At 41.7% G+C, this 25,529-nt stretch overlaps 1 protein-coding gene across 2 annotated transcripts in view; it reads right to left on the reverse strand.

The window, feature by feature from the left end:
• The window catches only part of Arpc2 (Actin-related protein 2/3 complex, subunit 2), a 71,028-nt gene that overhangs the window by 36,636 nt on the left and 8,863 nt on the right, over positions 1-25,529 (reverse strand). For both annotated transcript variants that reach the window (XM_068360769.1, XM_068360768.1), the window contains exons 2-4: positions 22,258-22,351; positions 21,724-22,013; positions 5,853-5,980 (exon numbers count right to left, since the gene is read on the reverse strand). In XM_068360769.1, the coding sequence (XP_068216870.1) occupies positions 5,853-5,980; positions 21,724-22,013; positions 22,258-22,351 (512 nt within the window). The remainder of the gene's footprint in view (positions 1-5,852; positions 5,981-21,723; positions 22,014-22,257; positions 22,352-25,529) is intronic.

The raw sequence follows: 25,529 nt of genomic DNA on the forward strand, positions 1-25,529 counted from the left end.
GTTACCTCTCCCAGTTCTTGACCTTATAAACCAACCTCCTAGAGAAAAACTTTGATCATACAGATTAGCTTATAAAAGCAATAAAATTCTCAAGTTATTTTCTCAACAGAGAAAATAACAATAGCAAAATGAAGCGAGTTGCCGTTACCATTATAAAAATCACAAACGTGAAAAGGCTATCCAGCCCTGAAGAGCACCTGAGGTAGTTGCTATAAACCCTATACCATTAGATGAACTTGAGCCCACATTACATTGACAATATAGCAAATGATATGCCAAGACATTACACACCTCTTCTAGTATTAGAAGCGTCTCTTCCTCTATGCTGAAAGATGCCTAAAAAAAATCTAAAAGGCAAGACTTCCTCTTGGAGCCCTTAAACTATTCATTTTGCAACCTAAATACTGATCGTAATCTTTTAGCAATAAACAAGCAAAATCTGCATAGCACATCGCAGATCTGAATCGTATTACTATGCTAATTTTGTACTATCATACAGTACATTAATAAAATCAGCCAGCCTGATTTTTATCTCGGAAAAGGTAGTGAAAGATCCATGTAATACCATACCAGCTTCGGGATATGTTTAATTCTAGTTGAATTAATAACTTTGTCCCAAATTTGAGAGGGGATCTTTGGTTTAGGAACTGAAGTCCAATACTCGGCACCTCAGCAGATTAAACTGTACTCCTAATAAACATCCATATGCATCATTATCCAGAAGTTTGACATTCTTTAAAAGAATATTTGGAAAAGCAACCATCTCCTTTGTTCTACATCAATGGGTTGGAAAACTAACAAATTTAAATCTATAAGGAAAAATTTGATTCTCTCTCACTGCTTCAAAACACAGTGAAAGTCCCCTTGAAGCAAACACCTTCCAATTATTTACTGTGCCTGCCTATACAGGTACTTCTCAGAAGACAAGGTAAGCTATACTAAAGAGAAAATGCCTTATTTTGAACTCCTCACACATAGCCGAATAACTTCATAAAGAGACAGTCTGGTTCAAAGAATCAGGACTAAACTAACCCAACAGTAATTTGGTAGAGTAAAAATGTTTATTACAATTCTAATATAAATCAAGAATTTCAATATACACTAAGCTCTATAGGCTAAATAAACTCGCAAATGTATGATAAATGGTATTTAATAATTATATAGTAAAAATAAAAAGAATTTTAATAATAAAATTTATTCTAAAACCTAACTCAAGGTCACACTGCTTATAATGAATATACAAAGAAAGAGCTTTTGACAAAAGAAAATCACAAATAAAAAAAAAATTGTATTTTTCCTAACTATAAAATCTGAATATGATTTCAGCGAAGTTGGAAATTCTGCTGTTAAAATCTATAACAAGGTGTCGGTATTTATGGGTGGTTCCCCTACCAGCTTACTCATTTGTCACTTCAACCTTCAGCTAGGAATTGCAGGTGGGAAGTTTAACAATAATTCAGGTTTGTATAGTTTAGAAATATATATTTCTAATATGTGAATTGTTTGCACATGAATACAAACTCTTGTCCTGTAATAAGAGACTTATCCTTATGAGGGAAGAAGTACGGTACCTATAACCAAACTGGCTGGTCCAAAATCCTGGATGTCAGGACACTCAGACCAGGATAGGTTCAAAAGTGTTAACTCAAATCAACGTCCTATCGACCTGAGAATACTTTCAGGTGATAGGTTAGGTTTCTCTGGGTAGACAGACAGTCATGGAGGAACCTATACTTTATCCCCATTGGGATATAACATCTAAAATGCATAGCTAATTTGAAAGTGATCGGTTTACATTTCTGTCCATCCTCCTCCTCCTCACAAACATGAAGGGGGGGACACTTATCTAAAACTACATAGAATAGTTGCTTAGCATGGTATCTTACCTACATCAAAGTCCGATCCATTGACATAAAGGCTCGACAGTTGCCCCTCAAGGAAAGAGAAAGAATGTCACAGCCACTACCTTGGATGATATGCTTCTTGGCCTGTGCGAGAGGTATGTATGTAAACAACCTAATGAGCAGCTACCACAGTTCATAGGGAGAACACATCAATAGTGGGCTGTTAAGGATTCCTGACATTTCTTGTCTCCTGCCTTCAAGATTTAACCAACTGACAGGTTGCTCCTAAGGGCTTTTGTTGTTCCCATTCCTCTAACTTTGTGAGTGTGTACACTCAAGCATTTCTGGTTCTCCTGCTGCTTGGGTTTGTGCTCTCTTTATTGCCTTTCAAAATCAAAAGGAGATAGTGTTTCTTGATATTTTACACCTGCCTGTGCTGATAAACAGATTTTGGAGCTGCAGTCCGAAGGTCAAGTCTGCTTCAGAAAGAGTCGTAGTGCCCACACAGGGAAAAGAAGTAAATCTTTTGGGTCATCGGTAATTTCCCTGACCGAGATGGAAAAGGTCTCAAACCTGGGGTTTATGCACAGACAGGTTCTGCATTTTGGCAGCAAACTCAGGGACAAAGGAAAAGGAGACCTTTCTCCACTCTTCTGTACAGTATGACCAACCAGATGTGATTGCTGAGGGCATGGCAGGCAGGAAAACTGTCTTAAGCATCACATCCTTATCAGGACCTTGCCTCACGGGTTTGTACGCTGCCTTCTCCAGAGACCTAAGAACTATGTGACGTTCCTCTCGGGTGGTTCGAGTTCTCTCACAAAAAGGAAGGATCTAAGCCCTTCAGCCTAAAGACCTGGCTCAAGGCTAAGCAATAGACTTTCACTGCTGAGACTGAAAAGAGCTTCTTTCTGCGAAGACAGATGAGGAAGACTGCGATTTGTTATATAGTAGTTCTGACCGGAGAAGTACCTCTTCTACGAGACCAATCACTGAAGATGGCCACTTTGCCTGGTATACTGCTGTCGAGGATTTGTGTAAGTATCCAGACTTCTCATGTGCAGTGCCTCGCAAAAAGCCTTTCGCTTGAAGATGCAGGGGAGTCTTCACCTGTGAAGTGGCAGGGATGTCACGGAGTTGTGGTGTGTCTGCAAGTACTGTGCAAAGCAAGTTGGGCGCTTCAGGTAGCTCATTTAGAACATCAGTAAAAAGCACCTTGACGTCTGGGTACCATTCTGCATGTGGCCATTTGGGAGCCACCAAGGTAACTCTGATGCTTGGTGTACTCAGTATCCTGCTGACTACTCTATAAATCAGACATAATGGTGGAAAAGTAGACATTGAGGTTGTCCTATGGATGTTGGAAGGCATCCTCTAATGCTGATGGCTTATATAGGTTTGTCACTAACATGTCTATTGCTGGGGAACTATTTGAAACTTGTAGGCCTGAAGCTAATGGTATCCTTAACACTTCTTTATTTATCATTATTAGTAATAAGGGGCCAGTTGCTACTTCAATATACAGTATAAAATTTAGCTGGTGTCATATTAGGGATGGGTGTACTCTTTAATGTACCAAGATAATTCATAAGTGTCGACTTTCACCTCATCTGTTCATTACACAGCTAGAATGAATGCCCACAAAAGAAGACAGCATACATGAACAGATTTGTAACAATAATTGTGGAATAGCCTTTCTTGAGTCTTTTGAACTGAAAGGTAGCAACTAAAAAATTTCATAGAATCTAAACCTTTTTTAAGAGTCATAGTATATGATAGAAATTTTCTTTAAAAGTAAAGTTCCAATACCTTCACTAATGCTATCCATTCTGCTGTCAATACCCACACACAGTGAGGTAACTTATATAAATGATTAATTATTTGGGATTGAAAAGGTTTCATTGATATTGGTGCATTAAATAGAGTTTTTAGCTACTTGTACGCCACTAGATGCATTACTGAAGCCAGATCTAATTTTAGGCAAATATTGCATACCAGTGGCCCCCTTTAAAGGTAAGATGATAATCAACTTGTATCCAAATAAATGCTCTCTAAAGGTTTATTTCTAAATGCACCATAGCATATTTTAAGGACCAAGTTATGTAAAACATTAAATTCTTTAAATCTAGTTTTCCAAGTAAAAGAATTGATGGCCATGTTTAAGAATGAACCTAGCAAGAGAACTAAACACCTAATTAATTACTTCTTATCTGCTCCAAATTAAGAACATTATAACTTTTGAAGCATTTATGTAAACAAGACAATTTAAGCTTAGTTTTACTTCCTCCACCTTGTTATGTAATGGAAAACAAAAAAAAAGTCTTGTGATTCTTCAAGTGGTTAAGGTGAGCTCATCAAAGTCTTGAGCTACTACTGGGTCTTAACTCCTGTAGTTCAATGTGCATTAATTATATATCTCCAGTACAGTACTTTGTTTCCTTTTCTTTCATGAATTTATTAGTATCCTATGTACAGATAATTTGTCAACTGTGGGAATATGAATTTCTACGAAAACTGTATTCCGTGGGAGGAGTTCTCTACCACTGATGTCGCCCCATACCCGCTCCCCGCCACCTCGGCTCAGGCACGTCAAGAGGGGACAGACGACCGAGGGAAGAAACGCCACTACTCCAGGATACTGTCTTATGACTCTGTGTCCCTAGGTCTCACACCAGACGAGAAGGGTAGCCGGGCAGAGGAATGGCGACATACAGCCTCTTCTGCGGAAGAGGCACAACACCGGATGTGGAACAAAAACCATTTTGTATACATGTTTACTTTCCTTTACTATGCTTTCTTAACTCATGAAAAAGTTTAAAAATGGTGCTTCCCACACACTCTTTCATGAATCTGCCTAATAAAAAACCAATGATTCTAATCTTGATACCAAATATATCCAACTTTATAGCGTATAGTTGGATTATGCCATATCATCAAATAGAGTGATGATCATTAAAAGCCTCTGAAGCCTTCTTTCATAAGGGTGGCCTTCCAAACTGATATCTAGTACAGTATTTCCACTAGTTCAGAAAAGAGACGATGAGAAATGAGTTTCTTTGACCCCCTAAGTCCAGGTGCTTCTCCTTAATGCACCAAGGACCAAGTTAAGGCAGAAATCTCAGTAGGAACTAGAGTTGCAGTAGTATGGAAAGTTACATTTAAAGCATAAGCATTCAAGGAGACAAATAATAGTGTTTTAAATTTTTGCCAAGTGCTCAAGAGCAAGGCTACAAGGAATGGTTTGTTCACTAACCCAATAAAGGGCCATAAAGCTTTCTCCAACTCCATAGTTTCTTCAAGATATCTCAGGGTTACATATGCAGGAGCTAGAAGAAGCCATTGTATCATCTATCATCCTAACCCAAGTGAGAGACAGCTGATTACTGTCATTCCCCTCCTCAGAAGTAAAGTACTATCCCCAGGAAGAAGCTGGGATGATACAGTAAAATACTGTAATTGGACCAGAATTATGGATCAATGCTACAAGAGCCTTGAAGTGGTCTGGAGAAGAAAAGCAGGCCCCAACAATGCCTTCTTCGACACTACATTTTTTCAGTGGGCAAGAGATCAGGGAGGATAATCAATGAATATAAGAGGTGAACAATCCTTACTTGAAATAAATAAAAGAATGAGGATCTATAGACATACTAGGAACAAGTACCAACACTCAAGTCAATCCCTGGACATCTAGGCTAATCCTATTTTCTAGAATCAGACATCATTCTAATAAGATGACACAATCACAAACAAAATCAAAAACATCACCAAAGGGGAATCAAAATAGTGAAAAAATAACTTGTCATTGAGTAAAGTAAAAATAGAAATCTGTACAGCGATATGGCTAATGAAACAAAGGCTGCCAAGGGTCAAGTGAAAGGGTTGGGACCCCACAGCCTCTCACTTATTAATTAACATAAGTAGCAAGTTTTGACAACTGTTGCCAGCTTACTCCAAAATGTATATTAAAATTTGTATGCTCATAAAAATGAATCTTTAGTGGTGACCTACCTGTTTGACTTCCTCTTTTGCCTTCTTTAAATTCTTGCATGAAGACTTTTCCAATGACTATGTCATCGGGGTCCTTAAAAATTGTACTGAAAACAACAGTGACTCTATCTGTCTTGGCCTCAACGTACCTGTAAGAAATATAAAAATTATTTTATTCAATATTGAAAATTAATAACAGCAGTTTAACATGAAAAAAAAATGAACAGAGCAAAGAAGATATAAGTAAAAACCAACACAATGATATTACATACAGTACCAACATTTGATTGTACAGTACTGTACTGTAATTATACCAAAAATACACTTCATATCATATATACTGTAATTCATAGCATATCCATGAGTATTATTAACCACTTGAGCATCATAGGATGTACAGTACTGTATTCACGTCCTGGTATTTTTACTGCCATTGGCACCATTAGATGCAATCTACATTTAGTTGCAGATTTTTAAATGTCTAAATCACAATTCTACCGGACATAGATAGCGTATGTTCTCAAGCTTAGTCTGAGAACGTTGATTAGTGGTCAGGATTAACCCTTTGAGTACTATTGCATGCATTCCAAATTCGGGTATCTATACTCCTCCAGGCACCATTAGACAAGATTTTTCTAAAAAATAACAAGGATTCTACCAGATATGGAAAGCAGATATTCTCAGTTTAACTAGTCTGTTGGTGGTCGAAAATGGTTCATGAGTGAATAGAAATGTCACTGTAATGAAACAGCACAAATTCCTATAAGTAATTTGTATTTTTCCTAGCTATATTGGAGAAATACCAATTCATCATCATCTCCTCCTCCTATGCCTATTAACACAAAGGGCCTCAGATTTTGCCAATCATCTCTATCTTGAGCTTTTAATTGAATCCTTCTCCATTCATCATTAACTACTTCACGATTCATAGTCCTCAGCCATGCAAGCCTCTGTCTTTCAACTCTTATTTCTTAAGTTGTTATAATTGGGGCATTCAGTCAACAAATGCCTCACTGTTAAAGGTAACAAACAGTCATCGCAATACGGTTTGTGTTGGCCCTTCAGCAGAAACTCAAGTGTCAACTGAGTGTGACCAATGTGGAGACGACAAAGAAACATCTCCCATTTTCGGGGCATCATGTTATACCCCCAAGGAGATGTGACATTTGTTACTTCTCTCATTTTATTGCCATCTAGACTATCCTAGTGCTGTTGCCAATTATTAAAAGACAATTTCTTGATGTTAGGAAGAAAATCATTACAGGGATTGGGATACCTTCTTGGTAGCAACTGAGATGCAGCATTTTTCGCCAGTAAACCTGCCGTCTCATTCCCACACACCTGCATGTGCTGGAACTCAACAAAACCGAACCATTATACCTCTCCGTCCAATAATAAGTCCTTCTAAAATCTTTAAAACTAAAGGATTACTAGAATCAAAAACTTCTAAAGCTTGAAGGACACTCCTTGCATCATTAAAAATGGTAAAATTACCCCCCTCCTCCAACGCTATTTTCTCAATAGTGGTTAGCATGCCATACAGTTCAGCAGTAAATATGGAAGCTATTAGAGGAAATGCACCTCTACAATTAAAACCATTACTATGTACTCCAAATCCAACGCCAGCATCAGATTTGGAGCCATCAGTATGTATAAAAGTTGATGCCCTATGTTCTGCAACATCTTCCATAAAGAGAGACCTGATTCTAAGTCAGTCATATTCTATCAGTCATATTCTTTTTAATTCCAATAAAGTATTTACAAAAAGATACCTCTGGTAATTTCCATGGAGGCGTGGATGATACCTTAAATGGAAGCACCTTACTTCTAATTATATCAAGGTAGTAGGTTGGCCAGGGCACCAGCCACCTGTTGAGATACTACCATTAGTGTGTTATGGAGTCTTTTCACTGGCCAGACAGTAGTACATCAGTTCCTTCTCTCTGGTTACGGATCATTTTCCCTTTGCCTACACACACACACACACCGAATAGTCTAGCCTATTTTTTACATATTCTCCTCTGTCCTCATACACCTGACAACACTGAAATTACCAAACAATTTCTTCTTACTTCACTGTAATTGTTCAGTGGCCACATTCCTCTTTGTAAGGGTGGAAGAGACACTTTAGCTATGGTAAGCAGGACACTCCAAAATCAAACCATTGTTCTCTAATCTTGGGTAGTGCCATAGCATCTGTACCATGGTCTTCCACTGTCTTGGGTTAGAGTTCTCTTGCTTGAGGGTACAATCAGGCACACTATTCCATCTTATTTTTCTTCCTCTTGTTTTGTTAAATTTTTCTATGGTTTATATGAGATATTTTAATCTTATTGGAGCCCCTGGGCTTATAGCATCCTGCTTTTCCAACTAGAGTTGTTGCTTAGCAAGTAATAATAATAATAATAATAATAATAATAATAATAATAATAATAACTCAAAAACCATTAGATTGGGGAGATTTTGGGTGCAACTCAAAGTATGATGTGTGCTTTACAAGGCTTGAAGTCTGATAGGCTAAAGAATTAGGAAGTCTTTGCAACCCAAACCAATACCGAACAATAAAAGGCTTTCGGTAAAGGTCTAAAGGTAATTCTCCAGCATCAACTAGGAGACTTGTGATAGGCAAAGTTCTAAATGCTCCTGTGGACAATCTTATACCAGCATGATGTATTGAATCTAATATCTTTAATCTGCTTGGAGTGGCTGGGGAGTATATTTCACATCAATAATTAATTTTTATAAAAATCAAGGCCTTGTATAATTTTAAAATATTATTGAGGTCTGCCCCCATGAAGTATGGCACAATACTTTTAAAAGATTGAGAGCCTCAAGACATATAACTTTTTACACTTTTATGTGAGAAACCCATGTAAGCTTACAATCAAATATCAAGCCTAAAATTTAGCTTCACTTACACATGGGATCCGTTAACCTTTAATGTACATATCAGGCTCTCGATGTACTCCCCGAATAAGAGAGAAATGGACAACAACAGTTTTACTTGTCGAGAACTTAAATCCATTCATATCGGCCCACTGGATAATTTTGTTAATTGAGAGGTGTAGTTTTCTCTCAACCATTGCCCTTCTAGCTCCAGCAAATGATATGGAGAGATCATCCAAAAACAGTGTTGAGAGAACATCCCGGGGAATGACTGAGGATGTCCCATTAATTGCTAAAGCAAACAGGGTTACACTCAGCACTCTACCCTGAGGAACTCCTTCCTGACATTTACTCTCTGATAGAGTTTCCCCCAATCTCACTTGAAAATCTATTTGTGAAAAAAGACTGAATAAACAGTGATAGCTCTCCTCTTAATACCAATTCATGAATGGTTTTAAGTATATCATATCTCCATGTAGTATCATATGCTTTTTCAAGGTCAAAAAAGACTGTCACATGGTGCTGTTTGGAAGTAAAGGCTTCACAAATAGAGGACTCAAGTCGTATTAACACATCAGTCGTTGAGGGCATTTTTTTGAATCAACACTGAATAGGTGATAAAATACCCTTCTTTTAAAGGTACCACATCAGTCTTGCATTGACCATCTTCTCCATGATTTTACATAAACAAGATGTCAATGCAATTGGTTGACAGTTTTCTGCTAAAAACTTGTCCTTACCGGGTTTCAAAAAGGTTAAAATAATGGCTAGTTCCCAAACACTTGGATAACTATGATCATGCCATATTCTATTAATAATGCTTAAAATAAATAACTTTGTATTAAATTGTACATGTTTAATCATTACACATGGAATTCCATCGGGGCAAGGGGCTGTATCGTTACAAGAAGCAAGTGCGGTATCAAATTCTCTTTCAGTAAGAGGAGAATTATACGACTCTTCCCTTCTAGTTGCAAAATTTAAAATTTTCTTTTCTTCAATGCTCCTATACTGGTGACCAGGAGCTGCTGCACACTTGCATAATACATTTGAAAAATGACCAGCTAACATCATTTGCTTCAGTCACATACTGACCGTTCACCTTCAACAATAGTGGTGGGTTTGGGGTAAATTTGTCGGCAATCTTTTTTATTTTCCTCCATACAGAAGATGGTAGTGTTCTACTGTTGACTGAGGAAACAAAAGATACCCAAGATTGGTGCCTAGCTTCTTTTATGGCTCGACGGAACTGTGCTCTACACTTTTTGTATGTTATCAAATTTTCCTCAGTACGGTGTCTACACAATCTAGTCAAGAGATTTTCTGGTGGCTCTGTGCAAGACAGTTAATTCTGAAGACCACCCACCACGGGACTGGTCATTGTTTGAATAACCCTGTGGTTTTGGGAATCGAATAGACTCATGCTGTATGGAGAGTTCCATTCATTAGGTCTACAGCATTATCAATACTTTCAAACTGTTCTGCACTCCCCTCGATTTCACTTGTCTCACGAAATTTAACCCAGTCCGCCTTGTCAAGATTCCATCGTGGCGATCTTTGTAAAGGTGGACAATTGTTGGTGTTTATAATGATTGGTGCATGATCACTACTATGCCAACCATCAAATGTCCTCCAAACAAAATCAAGAAGGCCCTTAGAGCTTGCAATTAAAAGGTCAATGCATGACAAGGCTCCTATCTGAACATGAAAGAGTGTGGGCTCTCCTTTATTAAGGAGTCCAACATCCTCGCTTTCCACAATTGATGATATAATATAGCCCCTGGTGTTTGCTAAAACATCACCCAACAAAGGATGTCTACTATTCAAATCTCTAAGTAGAAGAAAAGGTTGAGGGAGTTGTTGAATCACCTCTACTAAATTATCATACGATATGTTATCATTTGGAGGCAGGTACAGAAAGCAAATTGTATATTTTTTTCCTATATAAATCTGTACAACCACTGCCTGCAGAGGTGTACAGATAGACAAAGATATTTGAGGAACATCTCGACAAAGGTACACGAGACTTCCGCCATGGCTCCCTACTCGGTGATCATACGGTGTCCTATAGCTAATACATTCGCGAGGACATGGGGTATTAGCATCAAGCTTGCTCTCCTGTTGACATACAATTATGGAGGATTGCTCGTGAATTAAGAGCTTAAGTTCTTCATATTTGGCCCTTAAACCCTGAAAATTCCATTGCAAAATGGAGGAAAAACTATGCTTTATTTTTTGGAAGAACTTTTGGATGAAGTCTTCCCTGTTAGCAATTTTTGATCTAACACTATTTCCCGGTGGTTTTATTAGATAGGGTCTTGATAAATTGGGTTTTGTGTTTGTGATGTTCTTTCTGTCCTTTTGATCTAATTGTTGAGGGGGATGGTGGACCTCAACTCTAATATTTCAAATGGAAGGGGGTGAGAAAGACGGAGGTCTCTCTCTTTTCCGATTAATAGGTTGTGAGCTACCAGGATTTTGTACCTTCCCCACTACAGGTGCACCTGATAACTTGGTTTCAAATGGAAACTCCATTAAATCAGGCAAGGACATGGCGTGGAAGAGGTTAGTACTATCCTTTGTAAGGTTGGATAGTGGTGGGCAATGTCTTTTTATTGATACACAATGGTAAATCTTTACGAGGAGATATTCTTGTCTTATTATGCTGCACTTTATCAGTAGATGGTGAATTTCTTTTTCGAGAACTACCTAGAGTAGTAGGTGGGTTAGATGATTCCCGAGGAACTTTTACGCCTGTTTTTAATGTCTTTGCATACGTTGATGATTTATTTAAAATCCTCTTGGCATGCCCTACGCTTACATGTTCAATAATTGATTTATTGAGGGCAGCTTCTCCTAACTTATAAAACTGGCAGCTCCTACCATTAGATTTATGATTAGAGTTGCATTTCAAGCATCTTGCCTCAAGTGTACATTCTCCATGGTCAAGATTGGAGCAAGTATTACAAAATGTTATTTTTATTAATAAAATAAATTTTTGAATATACTTACCCGATAATCATGTAGCTGTCAACTCCGTTGCCCGACAGAATTCTATGGAGGGATACGCCAGCTATCACAATACTAGAAGGGGGTGTACTTACCAGCGCCACCTGTGGCCAGGTACTCAATCATTTGTTGTTTACACCTCCTCAATTATTCCTCGGTCCACTGGTTCTCTCTGGGGAGGAAAGGGAGGGTCGATTAAATCATGATTATCGGGTAAGTATATTCAAAAATTTATTTTATTAATAAAAATAACATTTTTCAATATTAAACTTACCCGATAATCATGTAGCTGATTCACACCCAGGGAGGTGGGTGAAAACCAGTGTACATGATTAAAGGATAGCTAAGTATCCCCAAATTTCATATAACAGTTATCTCAAATAACAATGAAATAATAAGTACCTGGTAAGGAAGTCGAATAGAACCGTTACTCTGCCTTTTATTTAAAGTTCGTCTTCCTTACTGAGCGCAGCGTTCCTCTTGGAGGCTGAATCAACCCAAAGGTGCCAAAGTACAAGGGGTTGCAACCCTACTAAAGGACCTCTACCAAACCTTTAACCCAGGCGCTTCTCAAGAATGAATAGACCACCCGCCAAATCCAAGGATGCGGAAGGCTTCTTAGCCTACCGTAACAACCATAAAAACAACAATAAAAGTATTCAAGAGAAAGGTTAAAAAGGTTATGGGATTATGGGAATGTAGTGGCTGAGCCCTCACCTACTACTGCACTCGCTGCTACGAATGGTCCCAGGGTGTAGCAGTTCTCGTAAAGAGACTGGACATCTTTCAGATAAAATGATGCAAACACTGACTTGCTCCTCCAATAGGTTGCATCCATAATGCTCTGCAGAGAACGGTTTTTATTAAAGGCCAACGAAGTAGCAACAGCTCTTACTTCGTGGGTCCTTACCTTCAGCAACGCAAGGTCTTCCTCCTTTAAGTGAGAATGTGCTTCTCTGATCAGAAGCCTTATATAGTACGAAAGCCCATTCTTGGACATGGGTCTCGAGGGTTTCTTGATGGCACACCATAAGGCTTCTGACTGTCCTCGAATAGGTTTAGACCTCTTCAGATAATATTTGAGAGCTCTGACAGGGCAAAGAACTCTCTCTAGTTCGTTACCTACCATGTTGGAGAGGCTAGGTATTTCGAACGATCTAGGCCAAGGACGTGAAGGAAGTTCGTTCTTTGCTAGGAATCCAAGCTGAAAAGAACATGTAGCTGATTCGGTTGTGAAACCAATGTTCTTGCTGAAGGCATGAACCTCACTGACTCTCTTAGCTGTTGCAAGGCAAACGAGAAAAGCAGTCTTGAGGGTAAGATCCTTGAAGGAAGCTGACTGGAGAGGTTCGAACCTAGATGTCATAAGGAACCTTAAGACTACGTCCAGATTCCAGCCTGGAGTGGAAAGACGACGTTCTTTAGACGTCTCAAAAGACTTGAGAATGTCTTGAAGGTCCTTGTTGGAAGACAGGTCCAAACCCCTGTGGCGGAGGACTGAGGCCAACATGCTCCTATACCCTTTAATTGTAGAAGTAGAAAGGGATCTCTCATTCCTAAGATGAATAAGGAAGTCAGCTATTTGGATCACAGAGGTATTGGTAGAGGATATTGAATTGGCTCTACACCAGCTTCGGAAGACCTCCCACTTAGACTGGTAGACTCTACGAGTGGAAATTCTTCTAGCTCTGGCAATCGCACTGGCTGCCTCCTTCGAAAAGCCTCTAGCTCTAGCGAATCTTTCGACAGTCTGAAGGCAGTCAGTCGAAGAGCGTGGAGGTTTGGGTGCAACCTGTCTACGTGTGGTTGACGTAGAAGGTCCACTCTTAGAGGTAGAGTCCTGGGGAAGTCGACTAGCCATTGACGTACCTCTGTGTACCATTCTCTTGCAGGCCAAAGGGGAGCAACCAGCGTCAGCCGTGTCCCTTCGTGCGAGACGAATTTCTGCAGAACTTTGTTTATAATCTTGAACGGAGGGAATGCGTACAGGTCGAGATGGGACCAGTTCAGAAGGAAAGCATCTACATGAACCGCTGCAGGGTCTGGAACAGGGGAACAATAAAGCGGAAGTCTCTTGGTGATGGAGGTGGCAAACAGGTCTATGGTAGGTTGACCCCACAACGTCCAAAGTCTGTTGCACACACTCTTGTGGAGGGTCCATTCCGTGGGAATGACCTGATTCCTTCTGCTGAGGCGATCCGCTGAAACATTCATATCGCCCTGGATGAACCTTGTGACCAGAGTGAGGTTTAGACCTCTTGACCAAATGAGGAGGTCCCTTGCGATCTCGTAAAGGCTCCTCGAATGGGTCCCTCCTTGCTTGGAGATGTAAGCCAAGGCTGTGGTGTTGTCTGAATTCACCTCCACCACTTTGCCTAGCAGGAGGGACTTGAAGTTCAACAGGGCAAGATGGACTGCTAACAGTTCCTTGCAATTGATGTGGAGTAATCCTTGTTCCTTGTTCCACACTCCTGAGCATTCCCGTCCGTCCAAGGTCGCACCCCAGCCCGAGTCCGATGCATCCGAGAAGAGAAGAAGATGGGGGGTCTGGATGGCCAATGATAGACCCTCCTTGAGAAGAAGATTGTGCTTCCACCACCGGAGAGTGGTCTTCATCTCTTGGTTGATAGGGATAGAGACTGCTTCTAGAGTCGAGCCCTTGTCCCAATGAGCTGCAAGATGGAATTGAAGAGGGCGGAGGTGGAGTCTCCCCAGCTCGACAAACAGGGCCAGAGATGAGAGGGTCCCTGTGAGACTCATCCACTGTCTCACTGAGCAATTGCTCCTCTTCAGCATGCTCATGATGCACTGTAGGGCTTGGTTTATCCTGGGGGCCGATGGAAAAGCCCGAAAATCCCGACTCTGAATCTCCATTCCCAGGTACACAATGGATTGGGAGGGAATGAGTTGAGATTTCTCTAAATTGACTAATAGACCTAGGTCTCTGATTAGATCTAAAGTCCAAGAGAGGTTCTCCAGACAACGACGACTCGTGGAGGCTCTCAACAGCCAGTCGTCTAGGTAGAGGGAGGCTCTGATGTTCGATAAGTGCAGGAATTTCGCTACATTCCTCATCAGATGAGTAAAGACCATAGGAGCTGTGCTTAGGCCAAAACACAGGGCTTGGAACTGATAGACAACCTTTCCGAAAACGAATCTCAGGAAAGGCTGGGAGTCTGGATGAATGGGAACGTGAAAGTATGCATCTTTCAAATCCAATGAGACCATCCAGTCCTCCTGTCTGACCGCTGCTAAGACCGACTTGGTCGTCTCCATTGTGAACGTCTGCTTGGTGACATACTCGTTGAGAGAGCTGATGTCCAGCACCGGTCTCCAACCTCCTGTCTTTTTGGCCACAAGAAAGAGACGGTTGTAGAAGCCCGGGGATTGATGGTCCCGGACTATAACCACTGCCTTCTTCTGCACAAGTAGCGACACCTCCTGTTGCAATGCTAGCCTCTTGTCCTCTTCTTTGTAGTTGGGAGAGAGGTTGATGGGCGATGTGGTCAGAGGCGGTTTGAGGCAGAATGGAATCCTGTAACCGTACCTCAGCCAACTGACAGACTGTGCGTCTGCACCTCTCTTCTCCCAGGCTTGCCAGAAGATCTTGAGCCTGGCACCTACTGTTGTCTGGAGAATCTGAGAGTCAGTGCTTTCCCTTGGATGTCCTGGGTCCTTTCTTAGACTTGCCCCTGTGAGAGTCTGGACGGGAGCTTCCTCGGCTGGGGGCTCTACCACGAAAGGGCGGTATGAACCTAGAGGCCGGGGTATCAGCCACTGGAGAGCGATAAGTCTTGGGGACAGAGGTGGTAACCTTAGACTTACGAGCCGATGAAGCTACAAGATCGTGCGTGTCCTTCTGTATCAGGGCAGCCGACAAGTCCTTAACTAGCTCCTCGGGAAAGAGGAACTTTGAGAGTGGAGCAAAAAGGAGCTGAGACCGCTGGCACGGTGTAATGCTGGCTGAGAGGAAGGAACACAGTTGTTCTCTTTTCTTCAACACCCCTGATACAAATAACGACGCTAGCTCACCCGATCCATCCCTGATAGCCTTATCCATGCAGGACATAATTAACATGGCAGAGTCTTTGTCCGCAGGAGATGTTTTCTTGCTGAGGGCTCCCAGGCACCAGTCGAGAAAATTGAACATCTCGAAAGCTCTGAACAACCCTTTCAGAAGATGATCCAGGTCTGAGAAGGTCCAACAAACCTTCGAGCGTCTCATCGCAGTCCTCCTAGGCGAGTCCACCAGACTTGAGAAGTCAGCCTGGGCAGAGGCAGGAACTCCCAAGCCTGGTGCTTCCCCTGTGGCATACCAAACGCAACCTTTCGATGCGAGCTTCGTTGGAGGGAACATGAAGGAAGTCTTGCCCAGGTGTTGTTTAGACTGAAGCCAATCCCCTAAGATCCTTAAGGCCCTCTTGGAGGATCTAGCTAGGACAAGCTTAGTATAGCACGACTTAGCTTGTTGCACGCCTAGCGAAAACTCAGATGGAGGAGAGCGGGGAACAGCAGAGACGAAGTGGTCAGGGTAAAGCTCCCTGAGTAGAGCCAAGACCTTTCTAAAATCAACAGACAATGGAGAAGGCTTAGACTCCTCCACGTCTGATGAGGGATCAAGATGTGCCTCCTCATCATCCGACACTTCATCAGCAGAAGGTAGCGAAGCAAAAGGACCAGAATGCTGAACCGCAGAGTCAGAATGGGTAGGAACAACAGCAGAGGTTTCCTCAACTTGAGGGAAAACCTGAGGTTCAGACTGCATAGGTTGAACAACAGTCGGAGCAGAAGGCAGGTGCAAGGGTGAAGGAGGTTGACTCCTAGCAAGAGTTGCACCCAAGGAATGCACCAGCTGAACGGAGGACGGAGGCGGAGTAGTCCGTTCCTGTTCCTGTGGTATGAGTGGAGCGTGAAGAGACCGAGGCTGTGCAGAGCAAGGTAAAGTTCCCACAAGCAGAGATGTCTGAGGAGCAGGATCAGGGTGCACGGGTAGAGCTCGGTGCAGCAGCTGAGACTGACTCACAGGTGGAAGAGGTTGTTGTACCTCCACCGAGAGTTGCACCGCCGGTGGAGCAGCCAGGGGAGGAGGAGGAAGAGTGGAGTAATCCTCCTGATCCCAAACCGAAGGTTGCCTTAAAGAAGGCTGATGCTGAACAACACTGGGAACAGTGAACACAGAAAGTGGTTCAACATCGTACGCCTGGCAGATGGAGCTGCGACTGGGTGCAGCGAGTGCAGGCGGGTGCAGCACAGGCTGAACGGGTGCAGGAGGTTGGTGCACCACCGGTGCAGGCGGGTGCAGCACAGGCTGAACGGGTGCAGGAGGTAGGTGCACCACCGGTGCAGGAGGGTGCAGCACAGGCTGAACGGGTGCAGGAGGTTAGTGCACCACAGGTGCAGGAGGAGCAACACTCTCAGCACGACACTCACGCATCAGGTCCGAAAGCTGAGCTTGCATGGACTGAAGCATAGACCACTTGGGATCAGCAGAGACAGTAGCAGACTGAGGTAAAGCCATAACAGTGGTTGCACCACCGGTGCAGCTCTGTTGTACCTTACTCCTCTTGGGCGGAGTACAGTCGCTAGATGACTGAGGCGAGTCAGAGCTGAGCCAACGACTGCAACCTGGCTGAGCACTCGAGGGCTGGACTCTGCGTTTAAGCGGTCTAGAGACCTGAGACCAACGTTTCTTCCCCGAGAGAAGATCAGCGGACGAGCGGAAGACGGGCTCAATCGTCTGCAAGTGGGAGTGACGGTCTGTGGAAGACACGCCCGCAACCACTGAGGATAATTCTGTGCGCCTAACAAGGCCTGCCGAACCCTTATGCCCTTCGACATTGCTTCTCCCCTGGGCTTGGGAGCTTGCAAGAGGTCCCGGACTGGGAGAACGACTGGCTCGCACAGAAAAATCCCCACGCACCACACTGGCACTAACACTAGTACAAGGCACTGCACCGACACTAGCACTCGTCACAGCACTGGCACTAACTTCACCCACTGCACTCTTGGCCTTCAACTCTTTCACTTCGGCCATCAGAGACTTATGGTCACTTACCACTGACTCTACCTTATCGCCTAAAGCCTGAATAGCGCGTAAAACCACTGACATATCAGGCGGAGGGCACACAGTAGGATCGGGGGTAGCCACTACAGGGGTAGGATCAGGTTGGGGATCATGAGATGAGGAAAATAAAGAAGAGTGAGAAGAACTCCTCCTAGCTCTAATTCTCTCTAACTTAGAAGAATACTTTAAAAGTCGGACAAAATCCAAATCCGAAAGTCCGGCGCATTCCTCACATCGATTTTCTAACTGACAGGGTCTGTCCCTACAGTCAGAACAAGCGGTGTGAGGATCTACCGAGACCTTCGGAATACGTCTATTGCAAGACCTACATCGTCTATGGGAGGGGGCTTGCGAAATGTCAGACATTTTGTTTTCAAGAGAAGTCAAAGGGAGATCCAAAAAACAAGCAAAAATTCGTTAACCGTTAAACTGAATTAAATAAAAGCTATCTAGCTAATATCAGAAGGTTTCTAGTAATGCGACAGCCGTAAATCAAAGAGAATACATCACCAAATAAGCGAGAATAAACTCGAAGACCATAAGCGTATCCCAGAACGTCTAGCCGGAGGCACGACAGAGGAATAATTGAGGAGGTGTAAACAACAAATGATTGAGTACCTGGCCACAGGTGGCGCTGGTAAGTACACCCCCTTCTAGTATTGTGATAGCTGGCGTATCCCTCCATAAAATTCTGTCGGGCAACGGAGTTGACAGCTACATGATTATCGGGTAAGTTTAATATTGAAAATTTTATCATTCTTGCAAACATTGGAAGGATGCCCAAATTTAAAGCAATTAAAACATTGCAGTGGCTTCAGCTTAAAAGGTCGAACTTTAATCCTTTCATTTTCTATGTCTATGTGGAAAGGTACATCAGCATCCTGGAACATATGGAAAATCATTGATGTTCCAGGTACTTTATGTACTTTCCACGCTGATAGTAAATTCATATAGATCCCTATTGAAAATCACTCCCCTTCCATAGCTAAAGTTTAGATGGGGTTTGATGTCCAATTTTATATCATCCTTTTCTGTCTTTAAATTGGACAATATAACAGACTATGTATGACTTGGCATTTATCAAGTAACATTTCCTACCAAACCGAGATACATCTACAGGTGCGATCGTTCCTACCTTCCTCTGTGGAAATTTGCAATCATAAAATAATTTTCCCTACCTCCTGTAGATTGAGCAAGAAGCCACATTGGTGGTTTTGGCTTTCTTTGGGATGGCATAACTACTTCTGCGTCTTTATCAATCCAGTCTACTGGTTTGTAGACATCCAGATCTTTAGGTACCCCATCACACAAAGCACCCTTAATACTCATATTACCTACTTTAATATTCATAATGTTACGGCTTGCATTGAATGCTTCCTCATGACAATTAAATGATAACCAAGAATCCCATTTATCATCTTGAAGTTTCATTCTAATTTCTTCTATTAATCCGTAGCATTCAAATATCTTATGTAACACATCATAATTAGCTTCTAATGGGATTTGGGTAACATGTAGGATTTTCAATTTTCCTGTGTTGCTCGAATTACTCTTTTTTTTTTTTTAATGATCAAAGTATAGCCCTTTTTAGTTCTTAAGTCCTCAACAAAATTTTCTTTAAATGAATTGCTAGAGGTCGTCAACAATGCCGGGGGGAAGGGGGGGGGGGAGCATATCCAGGGGAGGGGGGGTCGTTGTCAGCAGAATCCATACGAAAAAATAAATGGGTAATATGATATTTAAAATTGTTTGATTCACCTGCTAGAGAACATTAAGGCATCACATGTTGGAAAGGAAATTTTCACTCTCCACTATCGGCACAATGAGAGTATACTTCCCAGATGGTCCACTCCATACCCTACACGAAGGATAGCACCAAAGCAAGATATAGACGGACAGGTGTAAGCTGAACACGCCTGTTAGTACCGAGACCAAGAAACTATAAAATCATCCTCCCCATATCTGTAATGCTGGGCTTCCGGTCAAAAGTCCAGAGTTCTACCCCAAGTATTAGATCCCCCTGGATTCCAAAGACCCAACACTTGAGAATAGTTCCTCCAAAAAGGTCCAAACCATCTTTGGGATGGCTGAGATCATCTAATACTCTCACATATAGCTTTGAGCGCAAATACCTCCCAACCGTGACACCTCCTCCCATTCATCAAAGCAGGCAGTAATAACGGATATAGAAACATTCACGGCAGTGGCAATAACGGATGTAGAAACTTTCACGCCAATAAAGAAAAAAATACATGGATACTGTATATATGTACATATATACACATATACATATGGGAACTTTTACTCAGAGTTAGGATGGCAACACAAAAGAAAGTTTAAAAAATTAGGAGAAGGTCGAAGTAATATTAAGAGGAAGAAAAAGATGAGAGAGAGACATCTTCCGTCACCAAGCTTCAGCAGGGGAATGATATGCCGTGCTCAAGCTCAATTATTTCATCTAGACATTCTCTCATTAAGAGGGTGATGAGCGTGAAAATTTTACAGAATGTAACCTGAGCTTGTTTGAAGATAACCCAGATTACAGTGCTGGTGCTCACTTAAAATAAAAGAAAAGAAAAGAAAAGAAAAGAAAAGAGAGAGAGAGAGAGAGAGAGAGAGAGAGAGAGAGAGAGAGAGAGAGAGAGAGAGAGAGAGAGAGAGAGAGAGAGAGAGAGAGAGAGAGAGACACTCATCCAGGAAGGGGGGAGGGGAGGGCAGAACTCTTCATTCTGAATGGCAGTGCATGAGCTTAGTTCCATAACAGATGTTAGCATACTGTCTCTCCCTTGGGGAAGAAAATGGTAGGAATTGTGTGTATGCAACTCACATTGATCAGACTTCCCCGACTTCTTCAACAAAGTCTTCCTGTCTTCTCCAAGAAATTGCAGCAAATTCACCAAAGAACATGAAGCAAGGGAAAAGGAAGAACTTGAAGTTCATCTTCAACAGTAGTCGTGCATGTTAACGACAAAATAGGAGAAAAGAGGTATAACCAGACGATGTGTACTTACGGCATTTCTGGGGTTTAGTAAACACCAAAGTAAAGCCTTCACATGTAATTGGCTGTACGGTAGACTGTTACTCAGACGAGCACCTGTGAAGTCTAAGGAAAACCAACTCCTTGGGTCATATTGTCTTCATCGTTGTGAGGCTACACACAAGGGATAAAACAACAACTGGCAGGCCGACCGACAAAGTAGGTATGTTGGATACCAGCAAGTAACACAAAAAACTAGTCAAAGAATTATAGTTATCAGGTAACATTGCATATCCTTGACTTCAATTAATAATCCATAAACTCCACTGTATGCCAGAGCATTTACTAGATTCAATTTGAAAGAAAAAGCAAAAGATTACAGCAGCTAGATGAAGTACTGTATGTCAGTGCTTTCCAGTGTCCGAAGACAAGGTGAGAGTTGTTCCCCCTGCCCGGTGGGTAGGAGTTACCGGCCAGCTGACAGGTGACTATGCTTACCTCTTTAAAAGTTTAAACAGTCATTTCAGCTTTTCTGAAGTCATACTCCTAATTAAAGGACAATGGTTTGCATTCAAGTAAGAACAAAAATACTTTAACATAATTCATCTGACAAATTAGCTATATTATTTGCATTTAACTGAACATCTTTAAATACACTAAAGTTGCCTATTTGAAGTACAATAATTATACTGGTCTAATGCATATAATTAAAGGTAATTCCTCTTAAATATCCTCAGCAATTGATTGATAAAGTATTTCTGATGCAATATAATTTCAAAAAGAAAAAATCTCAAAAATTAAGCTGTATAAGCTTTGATAAGCTAAATCAATAGGGGTGATTAATCTAATAATCTGTATGAATTTAAGAAAGCCTCCTAGTCATTTACATATAAGTAAAATTCATACGTTATCACCCCCATTAATTTCTAAATCTATAAAATAAAGGTATACTGTACATTGTTTCATCATCTCTGTAGTGGATAACAGCTCTCTTATTTGTTTCAATGCCTTCTTCTTGGCACTCAAAGTATTTCTGGAAGACAGAAGCGAAACAATTTCTTTTAAGTAGACCTATCTTCTTGACTAAGGCATGCCAATCTTCGGGTAATTTTTCAAGATCAATAAGAAGAGATACATTGAAACCAGACTCTGGATCTGGCATGAGGAGGGAACCATACTCTTGCTGTACCAAATCATCTGCTCCATGCTCTTGCAATTCCTTGTAGAACTTTAAAGATATGCTGACCTGTAAAAGATATCAGAACACAGTAAGAGGAAAAGCTGAAGTTACGAATCAATAAAATTCAAGTAGATCATATTACGAAATAGAATGCAGAGTATCCTGCTTTCAAAATTCACCAAAATAATAAACATACGAAGCTGATCAGAAGAATTGGTTCTTTATGAACATAATGAACAGCTAATTCTCTTATAAATACTGGTGTATTGGATCACAAACAATTAGTGTATTAAGTAATGAAAAAACTCACCCGTATTTTTGTTTTATCTCCATTGATGTTTGAAATGTGATATAATACACTATCAAAATCTGCTATAGTTACATCTATGGACTCCGGTTTGTTACTGGGGAAAAAAGAAAAATAAAACAATCAAATACATGTACAGAAAGACGTACACAAAATAGTTCTAGAGTACAGTACTGTATATGGCATCTCGGGACAATAAGAGAAAGCTTAACTAAAAATGTAGTAACACCTACCTAGCTGTAGATTTAGCATGAATTATAACTCATAATGACTGATAAAAGAGGGGGGGGGCAGTACAATCTAGACAATCTCTACAGGGAATAAAATTTTATTCCACTGAGAAGATGAAAATCTGTTCTCTTTCTTTTCATCAAATGCTGGAGACTATATCAATACAAAATACAAATTGTATTGTAAATACTATAAATTTTAAAAATAATTTGTATTTTTTCTAGGTACACAAACCAGGATATGCTCCCATTGGAACGTAAAACTTATGTTGACAGGAAAGAGCAGGAGGAGGTCTTGATGACTTACTACACCTGAGGGAGTTTTCAGCATCTGAAATTTGTTTATTAAACAACACTAAAGTATCTTTAACTTAGTCAGATAGAGGAATGACAATAAGAAGGGCACTTTAGGGTTCCGGGAAGAAACCACCATTAACACAATTTCCCAACTACAGGAGTACGAAGGGCTTTGCCAAGGCTGCTGTTAAGACAAATTTGGAAGTAATTTGTATTTTTCTTAATGACACAATCCTGTAGCTATTTATAGAGGTATTACTTTTGGCAAAGCTGAAAGACAAGCAATTAGATTTTTAGCTAGTAGGGGGGAGGGGGGTAGTAGCTACCCCTTCTCATTCACACACCTGGCCTGTGAGCCTTCCTTTGCTTGGAGTTAGGACTTCAAGGGGGACCGGTGCTGACAGGCCAATCTGTATAGATAGCTATGGATTTGTATCGTTAGGAAAAATACAAAGTACTTCCAAATTTGTCATTTGTTCAGTCACTACATCCACACCAATGCTTTTTATAGGGATTGAGTTATCTTTTGAGAGGGTGGAAGTCCTTGCCAATCTGGCTTTTTGGCTTTGACCTGGGGATTCCTCTTATGTGTTTTAGCACATAATAGGAAGAAACCCTACACCTCCCTAAAACAATGCTATGCATGGTCCGCGGCCTACTAAAGCTGTGTTCGTGATACTAGCAATGTGACCGTCAAGGTATAAGTTCTTATGAGTCATAGGAAATCTTCAGAGGTTACCATAAAATTCCCAATACCCCCTCGATAGGGTATGGGGACATAACAGTATTGACACAATACCAGGTTATACATGGGAATAATGGTTTACCTGCAGTTTGTTGAGGTCAGCTTTGCAAAGGACCCTGGGTGTAGATCTCCCCCAAGAGAGGGGAGAATGAAGAAAAGAAAGAGCCAGTCATTCTTAATCATTCATACACATAACTCCTAGGTAACCAATGCCCTCAACCTCCTGATACTTGTCCATCAAGGAGCCTGATGTGTTAATCCAGTTGTTGTGCAGCCACCACTAGACTAATGGAAAAGGTTTCCATGCTCCTGTGGGTTATGTCTTGCAGGTAGTGGACGGTGAAGGTCGTTTGACACTTCCACACACCTGCTTGTAGAACCTGCACCACAGAGTAGTTTCTTTTGAATGCCAAGGACGTAGCAATGCCCGTCATCATGTGCTCTTGGTCGAAGTGTTGGAGGAAGATCCGGATTCAGTGCCAGGTCAATGACTTTGCAAATCCAAGCAGAAATGGTGTTCTTCGTGATCTTCCTCTTTACCTTCCCCATGCTTATAAGGAGTGCTGGCACACGAGGGCGAGCTACTGATGTTCTCTTGAGGTAGTACGTCAAACTCCTTACTAAACAAAGTAACAGTTGGTCAGAGTCATCAGTTACAGAACAGAGACTCGTTATCCAGAAGGAATCGATTCTAGGATCCGCTACCCCCAGATTCTGAGTCTTTGCAAAAAACTCAAGGACAAAGCTGAAGCTTACCTCTCCCAATCCTCTTCAATGGGCGATGTCATATGAGAGACCAGGAAGTTTACGGACTCTCTTGGCAGAAGCCAAGGCGAGTAAGAACGCCGTCTTCTAAGTGAGGTGGCGATCTGTTGCTTAGTGTAATGGTTCGTAGGGAGGACCCTTTAGGGACCAAAGGACCCAAACCACGTTCCATGGAGGTCTCACTTCCGACTGGGATCATCAGTTATGTTCAAAAATACGTATGAAGAGAGAAAAGTTCCATTGAAAAGGAAATATCTACTCGTTTCAGCTTAAAGGCGAGACTCAAGGCTGAGTGGTAACCTTTTAGTGCCTAAACTGAGAGGAGCATTTCCTCCCGCATGTGCACGAGAAACTCTGCTATTGCTGGAATAGTGGCATCGAGGGGAGAGATACCCCTTCCACAACACCAACCACAGAAGACATTCCATTTTGCCTGGTAGACTGAAGCGGACGATCTTCTCCAGCCATGCGCTTCGCAACTTGTTGCAAAAATCGTCTCCGAGTGAGGCGGTGCTGGATAGTCTCCAGGTGCGAAGTCGTAGCGAAGCTACAGCTTTGTGGAAAATGATAGCATGTGGTTATCTGAGTAGCTTGTGTTGTGGAGGGAGCTCTCTTGGAAGCTCTGTCAGGAGCTGCAGAAGGTCAGGTAACCATTCTGAGTGATGCCATAGAGGAGCTATGAGGGTCATTGAGAGATTGACCAATGTTCTGGTCTTGTTGAGTACAGTACTGTACTCTTCTCATCAGACAAAACAGGGTAAGGCGTAAGATGTTGTCCTACCGTTGTTGGAATGCATCTTGCCAGAGAGCCTTGGGGTACGGGACTGAGAAGCAGTACAGCAGGAGCCTGAAGTTCAGGGACGGTAAAAACAGATCCATAGTTGGGGAACCCCACAAAGTCTGGACTTTGTTGGCTTCCAGATGATTCAGAAACCACTAGGAGCCCACTATCTGAGTTGCTCTGCTCACATTGTCCGGGAGCATATTCCTTTTGAGTGAGCTGATAGGGTCATCGAGTTGTCTTCCTCCCATCTCAGGATCTCTACTGCCAGATGGGATAGGGGTTGCGAAAAAGTACAGCCTTGTTTGTTGCTCATCACCACCACTGAGTGGCCTGCCCCAAACTGTTGAAGGACCAGGAAAACAGCCTTCACCTCTAAGAGATCTATGTGCTGGTACTTTTCGGACTCTAACCATAGGTGTGCGGTGCAGCATGTGGGCCCTTACCCTTCTTTTAA

Source organism: Palaemon carinicauda, chromosome 37, assembly GCF_036898095.1.
Source record: "Palaemon carinicauda isolate YSFRI2023 chromosome 37, ASM3689809v2, whole genome shotgun sequence".
Classification (NCBI taxonomy): Eukaryota; Metazoa; Arthropoda; class Malacostraca; order Decapoda; family Palaemonidae; genus Palaemon; species Palaemon carinicauda.